Source organism: Staurois parvus, unplaced genomic scaffold (genome assembly GCF_062004578.1).
Source record: "Staurois parvus isolate SC_StPar_1 unplaced genomic scaffold, SC_StPar_1.0 ptg000276l, whole genome shotgun sequence".
In the NCBI taxonomy this organism is placed as follows: domain Eukaryota; kingdom Metazoa; phylum Chordata; class Amphibia; order Anura; family Ranidae; genus Staurois; species Staurois parvus.
In genome coordinates, this window is record NW_028318072.1 from 9,106,046 (window position 1) to 9,118,955 (window position 12,910).

Sequence of the window (12,910 nt, forward strand, 5' to 3'; positions counted from 1 at the left end):
TCGTAAAATAAATGATTAAAAACAGGGCCCTGCTTACATATTAGATACAAATTTAAATTATCTTAAATGTATCTCAATTCAATTAAATAAATTAAATTGTCTTAATTAAATCATAAGCGGTTTATGTATGAGATAAAAAAAAAAAAAAAACCACATTCAATTCTCTAGAAAGTAGTTTGAATTACTAGATAGCACATGATACTCTGAATTACTACAAAGAAGATTTATAATTCAGAGTATTATTTGTGCACGATGGGTTATTCATCCCAGTACTAGCACTACAAAGCAAATCTCTCTCCTAACACACACACACACACACACACACACACACACGCACACACACACACACACACACACACACAAAATGGCTGGACTTGAGCTTGCATAATGGTGCTTTTTGCTTAATAAGGTTTTATGTGTCTTTGTTCATCCCCTCCATGACTTCAGGATGGCTGACAGCTGACACACAAAGCATTCAAAGCTTGCACGGCATGAGTTTTCCCCTAGTTCAGACCTATTAGCTATGACAAAGAGCGAGAGTGGCCACTTATGGGTATACTGGACTAAAAAGTGTTCCATCTTCCTTGACAGTTACAGAAGAACACAATAAAAACAGCATACATGTTGTATTTTAGGAAACTTTAAAGTGTATCTAAACCCAAAACAGACACACACGCTATATATTTACACACAAAGTGAAAATAAAAAGGGGAAAAGCCTGAAAAAGGGAAATTAATGCATCCACCACATCTACAGATTGGTATCTGCAATAAATTATATTTTTGTTTTTGGGTTTAGATACACTTTAAAGAGAACCTGTGTCCAGATCATGTATGCTAAAACATTTACACATTAAGAGCACCTTGAAAATGAGCCCCCATTTACCCTTGTAGCTACAGACAATGTGGATAAATTCTTCTTCGAAAGTTCACAACAGAGGCACTGAAATCTTATCTATGTACTATGTTAACAGAATCTTGGCAGCCTGCCATTCTGTATTCACAGTATACCAAATCTGGTAACATTGTACCCTTCATGGCCAAGAGCTTGACAGTGTCATTTAGTCTGCTATCAGAATGTTTTTAGTGACTGTATTTGAACTCTCATTGGCTTGTTCAAAGAAGTTACCGCAATATATACTGTATAACCGGAGAAATAATATGACAAATTATACATGAGATAGGAGCACCTCTAAAGTCTTACCCTTGAGTGAGAAGGTTACACCCGGAATGCCAGGACGTGGAAGATGGAGGTGGGCGTATTCTTTCATTGTCATCTTGCATCTGAAGCCTGATGGGTCGTCTTAAACCCCAGAAAATATTCAACAGTCCTTCCACAATCAGCTCCCCTTCTTCCTGTGATGAGGAAGAATGCAATCTTTATATTAAAATAGAAATATTCACATGAATTGTGTACATAGACAGCACTAGTAACAACAGACGTGCCTCTGTCTATTCCTTGTATTGAGGACTGGTGGTCTGTCTTCACTGATCTGTTTATTTCTTTTGGCTGAGTTTTCCGTTCTTATTAGACTCACTGCTGTAAATATTGAAAAATCTGCCAACAGTCCCTAATAATTGACACAACGTTTTTAGTAAGATTTCTAGACTGGGATATCACTGTGGTTCTGTTTTCCAGTATTAGGTCCACTTTTATAGAAGGAGATGAGCCCATCACCGTTTTACAAGCCTGTATTAATGCATTTCTGACACTTTATGAAAAAGTACACAGTCAATATGTCTACCTGAGAGTAGGAATCTGGGGTAAATATGACCTGGCAGCATCAGGATCATCTCCCACAACCATCCCATCAATGTAGCCTTCTAACAGCTCACAATTTGAGAGCAAAGCATGAGACAACATATGTAGACACAACCAGGAACATTAAGATTTGAGTAGCGCACACCTCCGAATTAGAGAGGTTCTCCCTAAATAGCACAGAGGCCGCCAGCTTCATAAGCTGAGTCCTAAGCACACCAATAACACTGTTCAACAAATTCTTATTTTTTGCCAGTTTTGGAAACAAAAGGATCCATTTCTTAATGAATTTCACATTCTGAGTTCAAATATAACAATGAAATTTGTCAATTGGCTCTAGTTTTTCTGTAAACGGAAAGTTTTCTACTATAGGCGTAATGACTACATAATGCACAATAATTATATAGATAGATGTCTTTCCACAAATATAAAGCAAGTGATATTGACTACATAACAAAGCCTAAATGGCATAATATATTGCATAGGATTACCAAGAAAAATTATAGCCATAAGCTAAGTTGAATCATTTTAATACTTAGGATTCTCACTAGTTTTGTCTTCAGTTTGTGTTGGTTTTGCTTCTCTTGGCTTTTCTCTTGTATTCGAGGAAAGGGCTATCTCTTACAACTGCACGTGACTACATGCTTCAGGTTCTTCCTCACTTGACTCAACCACGAAGGATTCTGGTGCTTTAGGAATTGGTAGCCCCTCTCCATGAGGAACTGGACGTATTGCCGATGGAATATTTGGATAGTGCACAGATAACTTTTTCTTCTTATTTAGCCCTTTTACAATTGGAGGCACCATACAAAAGTAACAATTACTAACATGATCTGTTGGCTCTCTCCAAATCATTGGCACAGCGAAAGGCATAGATGCCTTTTTTCCATTCAACCATTGCTCCAGTGCCGTCCCACAAGAATTGCAGCATATATGTGGTGCCCAGCTCTTGTCCTGGTCTCCTATCTTGCAGCCAAAATACAAGTTGTAGGCTTTCTTAATCATTCCTGTTATCCTCCTTTTTTGTGAGATAAAAGTTATTTCACCGCAGATATAGCAGAAATTATCTGCTTTATTCACACAAGTTCGAGGCATTACTGAGTAGCCTATATAAGCATAAAACGAAATGTAAAGACGCTGTCGAACTACAATCAGCTACAGATACTGCAGCTTTTATGCAGTGAAGTGATGCAATTAAAGGCTAATATTGCATCATCTCAGTATACATGCAATTTTCTATTGGTCACCAGTATCAATTGCGCAATATGCAGCTGAAGTTGCATCATAATTTTGAATGGCTTACGTCATTAGATGGGTGAATATATCATGGAAACTAGAGCCAATCAACATTTTTTAGGGTCATTTTCGTTTTCAGCACCCCAAAATTATGTAAGATTAGCTAATTTTATGCCCAAAACTTTTTACCTGTTGAACAGTGTAATTAAAGCTCAGTCTAGGGCAGTGGTAGGCAACCTGCGTCTCTCCAGCTGTTGCAGGACTACAAGTTCCATCATGCCTCTGCAAGTCATAGCTGTAACTGTCAGTTTTGTAATGTTGCAATGCCTCATGGGAAATGCAGTTCCACAACAGCTAGAGAGCCGCAGGTTGCCTACCCCTGGTCTAGGGGATGTTTTTTGAGTTTTTTGCAGAAGAACTTAACAGGAGGAAGGGGATTAGGGTCATGGGACACTCCAAAATGATCAACAACTACAATAGAAGGACAAACATCTCTAGTCCCTCAATAGCAGCCTCTCCAAAAATAAGAGGGAGTAGGCAGTAGGTGGAAGGCCCCACAGCTGCAGACCATAGGACAATCTCTGGCGATCAATTCCCTTCCAATGTGTGCAATTATCAGTCCCCAGTAAGTGTCCATTAGCTGCCTGCCACCCAGCTTCCACAGGTAGATCTGAAATGAGTAGAGATAAAAAAAGTCTCTCCCATGGCTAAGGCTCTGAAACAGTGCCCTTTAGCAAGTGTAATTCTTCATCAATTCTCCTCAGGCCCTCAGCCCAGCAACCACTGAGGCCCAAACAATAGTCTTGTATCTCAGTGATCCTTCTCCTAGGGGCAGCATCCCCAAGGGTCCTGGAACCCTCTCTGATGAGGAAAGAACAATCTGCTCAGGCTTCCTGTATATTTATCACCACCCCAGACACCTTCTGGTGCCCCCTTCCAGGGATTGGGCAGGGCATGATAAATATTCAGCTGATCATTTGAATCTCCCTCCCTGTGCTTGGAAACTTATTCCAGAGGTAGGCAGAAGCAATCAAACTCCCAGCTCAGGAACCCTGATCAGACTAAAAACAAACAATCAACAGGCACTTAACTCACTACAGTGCAGCCAAAAAAACCCTAAAATTTACCTAGCTACATTTAGATCAGTGCTTTTCCACCAGGGTTCCTCCAGAGGTTGCTAGGGGTTCCTTCAGCAATGCACAATGACAAAAAAGGGCAATTTTCCATTTATCACCAATAAAAGGCATCCAGTATACACTGACCATCAATATTAAGACACTCAATTTTAACTTGTTAATACCAATGTGTTGCGCTGTGTATATGAATAATGTAACCAAATAATAAATGAATAAATAACCGATATTAAACAAATGAACGTGATTACTTCGAAAAGACATATAAACCAAAGTCCACATTTAAATAAATTCTCCCGTAAAGAAAGCGTCCAACAACCGAATCTTGTGAGAAGTGTGTCCACCACAAGCAAAAACAGCCTATTACCAGATTTCTAGGCCCCAAAATATAGGTGGTCTATATGGCATGAAGCTCTATATATCACAATGTTGTTGGCGCCAGCTAGTCAGAATTATCCTCACTAGATGTAGCCGGCACCAGCGGCATCTGTTATATGTGGTTTTATCTATATTATTTTGTAAGTAGAATTATTACCTTTTTTTATCAATTAATCTTTGATGGTACTTTCCTATGGAGAATTTAATTTGTACTTGAGTATTTCTGTGGCAAACAGAAAGGAAAAGAGATCGTATCATCGGAACATCTACAAAGGTTATAATCACAGCATCGGGATATATACAGCCTCAAGCCATATAGACCACCTAAATTTGGGGTATAGGAATCTGGTAAGAGGCTGTTTTTGCTTGTGGTGGACACACTTCTCACAAGATTCTGTTGTTGATGGATTCTTTCTTCACAAATTTATTTAAATACAGACTTTGGTTTATGTGTCACTTAGAAGTAATCACGTTCATTTGTTTAATACCGGTTATTTATTCATCTATATACAGTGCAACACATTGGTATTAACATATCTTGAGTACATGGTGGATACTGCATTGTTGATTATAGTTTTATCACCAAGTGCAGTGAAAAAAGTTTTTTTGACTGCAATTTTTACTGTTTGCACTTCTATTTTGTGATTTAATTTTAAGAAGATTACCTATAAATATTTTGTAGGTGGGGTATTAAAAGTTATATAACCTGAATGTCAAATATGCTTATACTCTAGATACGCTGCAATACATATGTAAAATTTTCTGCAGTTATCCATCATGTTAATATACCATAATCTGTATGTATAAACAATATTTAGGTGTTCCCTGAGAACTTAAAATTTTTAAGGGTCCTTCAGGAGTAGTAAAGTTGAGGAATTCTGATTTATATAGATGGTTGTGTCATCACTTAACCAGTGTCTCTGCATAAAATCTGATGCTCACACCGCATGATGCCTGAACAAAGATATCCCCCATCTCCAGAGAACAAAAGGAAACCAGGGAGGAGTACCAGGATCTCTGTGAGAGGTAATTAATCCAATCCAAGTGGATACCTGCACATTGCTAAACCTGTGCTTGTATGCAGCACAGAAAATTGTATCTGCCACTAGGTCTTCTTTAGACCCAACTTTTTTTTCATTCTGTCAAATTATACTGTATACTGGCTATAGCACTGCCCCCATTACCATTGCCTCCTAAAGGCGGGCTAGTGACAGGTCAGATCTTCTATATTATAAGGAGTTTTACTCTATATGATAAGCCATATAACATGACACGAGCATACATGTTTGTGTGTTTGTAAGTAAATGTCAAGTTCTTTTACTGTTTATGTTGGAAAATAGAATGTATGATAAATGGCTATAGAGATGTGATAATGTAATCAGTTTTCATTGACAGGTTCCAGCAGACCACCACAAATGACACATAGGGGATTCGGCAGATCACATTTCCTTCTTTATATTCTGCCTGAAAACATGTGGCTGATAAATACCACCTGATTTTTCTAAAAAATTAACTCATCATCAACACCCTCCAAGGGATCATTTTAATTTTACTTTGTTTTCCTGAATCGTGTGTTTACATCTAACGTAATCATGGAATGTAATGCATCATGTAACCATGTTAGGAACTGTTGGTTATAAGAATATAGCAAAACTTATCTGCTGGACTTTTTCATATACAGTGGTACCTCGGTTTACAAACGCCTAGGTTAACGTGATTTTCGGTTTACAAATTAAAATCCATTATAATAATTCCTCCGTTTACAAATTTTTTCCGCAATACAAAGCAAGTTTCCCCAGGATGCATTGCACCTGGCAGGTTTATAGCACCACCCCTGTGCATGCTGGAGTCTGTGGGTAGTACGTGGCGTTGAGTGTGGAGGTGTTTTTCAATGCATTCCTATGCGAAACCACATTTCGGTTTACAAATATTTCGCAATACGAAACGTCGCAGAGAACGCATTAAATTCGTAAACCGAGGTACCACTATACCGCAAACTCCTTATGGTGAATTCTTTTTAACAAATGACTATATTTGCATCTTAACAAACTGTATACTGTGACAGTGTCATTCTACTAGGAGACCTAATGAACCATTTCCATGATATCAGAGCTAACCTATCAGGATGAAGTTTAACCTGTTTTCACTGTGTATCTGCCATGATAAACTGAAAATAAGTATATAAACCGATGCCTCCTTCCATGGAACCCTGGTGCAGAAAAAAAAAAAACTATTGGTACAGTGTTTACATTGATCCAGTTGATATTTTGGAGAATGAAGCCTAAGAAATCAAGCAATATTAGAACCCTTTTTAATCCTTTAACTATTAACCTTTTTGTTAGAATTGCATCTCAATTCTTCTAGGAATGTGTTCCTTATACTATTTTTGAAGCTGTACCAATTTTTGTTAAAATAGGCCCAGACTGGACATTTTCCATCTGATTTTCCATCAGATTAGTTCCAATAAAACAAAGAAGTCTTCTGTAATCCATACACACTGCAAATGGTCATTCTGGTTTTTTTCCGGCACACTGGCCCTGTTTGTACTACTTTATATACTGGGGCTGCATTATGTTGACAGTTTGGCCCAGCCATTAAGGTCTGAGTATTAATGAGCAAATGCATTGTTCCTGATCATTTTGTGTTAATTTATGCAAGTATGATGCTTTTTAAAGTGGTAGTAAACTTTGCCCCTCATATACTCCTTTTTTTAATAAAGCAAGTACAATAAAGCTTTACAAAACATTAGGCATTAATATTATCCCCCGTGGAAAAACAAACTTAGAGGAGGCATAAGTGTTAATGGGTTCCGCTACACTAAATCAGTGCTGTCCAGTAACCAAAAGAACATAAAGCAGAGAGGTGTGTGAACAGGATGTTCACAGAAAAGCGGTTACAAAAAGGACACAGCAGTAAACCAACACAGAATAGTGTAATGCTTTTATTAGCAAAAGATACAATGTATACCAAATATTTGTGAAAAATAAACTGCATAGTAGCCATCACCTCACCTTAGACAACATAGTCTATACAATCTAAAAATGACAATAAAAGAGACGTCATTGCATGGCCATAATGAACAATGTGCTAAATTGGCAACGACAATGTAGTCTTCTGCCAAATTGCAACAAAAACATGGGGTTGCACCAGCAGGATATACACTGTGAACCTGGTATGAAAGTAGTTAAATGGAACCAACAGGTTTATGGATGGTAACAATATGCTGAGATATTGAGTGTGTACAATGCAGTCACGGTGAGTGAATAATAACAGTCCCAGATATGGGATAAGTCACTTGATCCAACTTGAATCCAGGCACCCGAGTCAGGGCTTGCAAACTCAATAAATGATAAAGATAGTGCAGATGGGAACACTATGTGATATAGGCATCAACTAGATCAGGGGTGGGCAAACTTTTTGACTTGAGGGCCGCAATGGGTTCATATATTGGACCCGGGGGCCGGACCAAGAGTAGATGAATGATGTGTATGTGTCATCCATAGTAAGTATAGTAATATTCCCCCTTAGTAAGCATAGGAATTCATCCCCCATAGTAATTCATCCCCCATATAGTAATTCATCCCCCATATAGTAATTAATTCCCCATATAGTAATTCATTCCCCATATAGTAATTCATTCCCCATATTAAGTCCCCAAGTCCCCCCTGTGTCAATTCACTTACCTTTGCTCCGCGCATTCCTCTCGCCGTGTTCCCGCGCCGTTCCGGTGTAGCATGAAAATCTGTCTCCTATGAGGATCTGTCCCCCTCGACGTATCTGCGCATGTGCCAGTTTCAGGCATTAGCAGCCGATCGGCGATCTCCGGCACATGCGCAGATACGTCGAGGGGGACAGATCTTCATAGGAGACAGATTTTCATGCTACACCGGTCTTCAGGGCGGACTGCGAGAGGAGCCTAGCGGGAGCCTAGCTCCGCGGGCCGGATTAAAAGGTCCGCCGGGCCGTATACGGCCCGCGGGCCGTAGTTTGCCCATTGCTGAACTAGATGGAACATCCTCTGATTAACAGGATTTCTAGAGTAAATGTAAAAAAAGAACTGCCGTGGAAATCATCCAATATGTGCTATGTAAGAATCCTTACTGGCTGTATAGGGTAACTTGTAGAGTGTTGTTCACCCTTATTGAAAGTAAAGTGTCGCACAAACATGAACGGGGTGTGAAAACTCACAACCTGCTGTTGCTGATAAAAGACAAGTTCACCCTTGTTAGGGTAGATGAAATCCTTGATGGCAGCTGCCAGAGTGAAGATTTCCACAGGCAGAGCCCTGCCTCCAAATAGGTCCGCCATTAATAGGTAATCTGCACTGGATGAAGTTGCCGTGACTCCTCGTGTCACTTCTCGGGAAAGTGTGCGTCGCCCCAATGGATGAAGCTAAGATACATCCATCGTCGAAACGTGTTGACGTCATACGTCAGTGACGTCACATCACTGACGTATGACGTTAACACGTTACGCCGATAGGCGTATCTTACTCAGCTTTGTCAGGACCATCATTTATGGACTTTGCAAGCCCCGACTCAGGTGCCTAGATTCAAGTTGTATCAAGTGACTTATCCCATCTCTGGGACTGTTATTATTCACTCACCATGACAGGATTGTACACATTCAATATCTCAGCATATTGTTACCATCCATACCCTGCTGGTTTCATTTAACTACTTACATACCAGGTTCACAGTGTATATCCCGGTGGTGCACCCCGATGTTTTTGTTGCAATTTGGCAGAAGACTACATTGTCGTTGCCAATTTAGCAGATTGTTCATTGTGGTCATGCAATTATGTCTCTTTTATTGTTGTTTTTAGGTTGCATAGACTTTGTTGTCTAAGGTGAGGGCTACTATGCAGTTTATTTTTCACTAATATTCAGTATACATTGTATCTTTTGCTAATAAAAGCATTACACTATTATGTGTTGGTTTACCGCTGTGTCTTTTTTGTAACCGCTTTTCTGTGAACATCCTGTTCACACACCTTTTTGATTAATATTATCCCCCTTTGTTTCTTACTTTTTTTTTAAGTGGTTTTTAAAACCTTGCTTCCTAGGAGAAGCTGGCACCATGTTAGGTAATGTCTCTCAAGTCCACAGTGCACTGTACTTCCATCCTCTGTTTGATCCTGCCGTAATCTTGCTCATACTCAGTAATTTTATCGCCAAGCCTGGTTTTCCCTCCTGGGATTGCTATGGCAACTTTGTCCCGCGTACAATCGCGAACCCGTACCTGTGAATGGGACTGTAATCTCATGATATCTCAGCCTAGTGCCACAGGGAAAAGATGACAGCACAAGGAGTGCGCTGTGAGCAGAGAAAAATTTGCGTAGTAGTAATTGTGAGGGGATAGATGGTGAGGTGGTTCTCAGAAAGGAGTTTGGCAACTTCCTCAGTGGTAACAGTGTCGAAGGAGGAAAGTATTGAGTGTAGTGTTGGGCCTGGTATGTTGGTTGGAGGAGAAAGCTGGACACTGGATATCTCATCACAAATGGTGTCATTCTCTTGACCAGGACTACAAGAAAACGGAGAAGGTTGGAATCTTAATTATTTAAATGGGGGAAATTCAGCAGGAAGAGTTTCATACCACTTTAAGACATCAGCACTTTATTAATGGCTAGTAGAAAAAAGGCTTTCAGTTCCAAAAGGAACTTTAGACCCGCTTACTTTACCTCTCGATGCCTCAGCTGTAGGTTCTGTCCTTCATAATAAAGATTATAATTCTTCAAGTGTGCCAGTAGCTCATTCCTACAAGAAAAAAAAAAAAAAGACAAGACTGATCAGAGTTCTCCAAAACTCCCCTGACACAATCATTTGCGAGATCAGCCTGTCAAGTGTATATTCTCATTGGAGCGAGAATTTCAAAGATTCCAAGCAGTTTCTCTGCCTATAGGCATAACAAAAACAAAGGGGTTCAATGTGTGACTTTTACATTCATGCTTAACACATCGTCCTCTAAAAAGGAATCTATAGATGAATTCCTCTCTGTTTTTTTCTCTGTGGAGAACAGACTGAGTCTGATGTGATAGGCATACATGATATGTAGTCAGGTGCTAGTTGGCTTATGTAGGTCAGTAGGCTGACTGGGATGCAGAAACTTCACAGAGAAGCTCCAGGTTTCATGTGCTGCTGTTGAAGCATAGAACCATTTTATAAGTTGTACAAAACTATGCAGGTCATAAACATAATTTTGTTCTATCGTAAATTACCGTTTCAATTAAAGAAGTGAATCTTTCAGAAATCTATGGCAGTTAATGGCTAAATTAGGAAATGGTGGTGCTGAATGAACAGATCAAACAGTGAATGACTTCACTAAATGGGCTACTTCAAGCTGGAGACCGTGCTGGACTGATTTAAATGAGCTCATCACTAAATAGGCAAATTAATGAAAAAAAACAATTGTTTTCATCAAAAGGAGAACAACTCCAAGCAGTCTTTGCTGCATAAATCATTTACAAACAAATGATAGGTTGACATGAATTAAACTGTGGTCAATTATCCTTACGTGTATGAATAAGGACAATGATTGAATGACTGCCACTTTGGTTCAAAAAAAAGAATTCTCTAACCCTAACTTAGGCAGGCACAGTGATCATCTTTATCATAGTAGACTTCGGTGCACACTTTTGCAGGGGCAAAAGAAAATAGAACATGTCTGATTGCATACCAACCAATTACCTCTATATAACCTGCCATCTTGTTTCCAATTATGAGATCTTCTTTTTTTAGGATGGCCATGACCAGTCCAAATATAGAAAAGACTGTGCCAGACATGAACATATCTACTGGGACTTGTAAAAAAAACTCTGTGCAAAACATTTCTTTTTGATTTGGATAGAATGATAAAAGGGTTAGGAACCCAGTCAGTTGTTTATTGCTGTTGATTGAACACTGCGAAGATCACTCTCACTTCCTGTCCTGAAGACCAAGGTCTCAGAGACAAATCTCCCTACTATGATACAGACAACAGTAAGGGCATGATGATGGGTTTTGGTCATGTGTTGATGATCAAATGCATCTTGCTTTCAGCTGCATTCCTTTGGCATTTAAGATCAGTACGAGACATTTCTGTGATCATTTAGAGTTCATTGACAGGAGCATCTGACCTTCTGAGCTGCATAAACCTAATTCAAGCTGCTTTTGCATTCCAATTATTGTGTATGGGGAGAATGAGTTATGATGTTAGAAATAGCACATCAATGCAGTCCCTTAAACATTAACATACCACTGCTTATATTAATTTTATTATAGGTACTTAATAGCGCTGTCAATTTACACAGCGCTTTACATATATATTGTACATTCACATCAGTCCCTGCCCTCAAGGAGCTTAGAATCTAAAGGTCCCTAACTCACATTCATACATACTAGGGGCAATTTAGACAGGAGCCAATTAACTTAATCTGTTTTTGAAGGTGAATTTTCCAAGACTGCCATTCTTATTCTCTCTTTATGACTTTATAGATCATTGACCTATAACAGCTATGCACAGGTTAAACCTCCCTTCATCCAATATGCATACATCTGTTCAAGCTCACTAACTAAGTACAACTGTGGCCAAAAGTTTTGAGAATTACACTAATATTAATTTTCACAAAGTCTGCTTCCTCAGTTTTTATGGCAGTAATTTGCATATACTCCAAGGTGTTATGAAGAGTGATCAGATGAATTGCAATTGCAAAGTCCTTCTTTGCCATGAAAATGAACTTGATTCAGCTGTGGGATCGGGGCACCACCAGTGCAGAGTTTGCTTAGGAATGGCAGCAGGCAGGAGTGAGCACATCTGCATGCACAGTGAAGTTAAGACTTTTGTAGGATGGCCTGGTGTTAAGAAGGGCAGCAAAGAAGCCACTTCTCTCCAGGAAAATCATCAGGGACAGACTGATATTTTGCAAAAGGTACTGGGATTGGACTGCTGAGGACTGGGGTGGTCATTTTCTGTGATGAATCCCCTTTGTTTGGGGTCATCCAGAAAAAGCTTGTCAGGAGAAGAAAAAAGTGAGCGCTACCATCAGCCCCGAGTCATGCCAACAGTAAAGCATCCTGAGACCATCATGTGTGGGGTTTCTTGTCAGTCAAGGGAGTGGGCTCACTCACAATTTTGCCTAAGAACACAGCCATGAACAAAGAATGGTACAAAAATATCCTCCGAAAGCAACTTCTCCAAGAACAGTTTTAGTGATTAACAATGCTTTTTTCAGTATGATGGAGCATCTTGCCATAAGGGAAAAGTGGTAACTAAGTGGCGTGAGGAACAAAACATCGAAATTTTGGATCCATTGCCAGGAAACTCCCCAGACCTTAATCCCACTGACTACTTGTGGTCAATCCTCAAGAGGTGTGTTAACAAAAAAACCCCACAAATTCTGACAAACTCCAAGCATTGATTATGCAAGA

The 12,910-nt window shown here is 39.4% G+C and overlaps 1 protein-coding gene across 2 annotated transcripts in view; it reads right to left on the reverse strand.

The window, feature by feature from the left end:
• The window catches only part of RASSF2 (Ras association domain family member 2), a 92,541-nt gene that overhangs the window by 48,406 nt on the left and 31,225 nt on the right, over nucleotides 1-12,910 (reverse strand). For both annotated transcript variants that reach the window (XM_089681736.1, XM_089681737.1), the window contains exons 3-4: nucleotides 10,186-10,261; nucleotides 1,204-1,355 (exon numbers count right to left, since the gene is read on the reverse strand). In XM_089681736.1, the coding sequence (XP_089537862.1) occupies nucleotides 1,204-1,355; nucleotides 10,186-10,261 (228 nt within the window). The remainder of the gene's footprint in view (nucleotides 1-1,203; nucleotides 1,356-10,185; nucleotides 10,262-12,910) is intronic.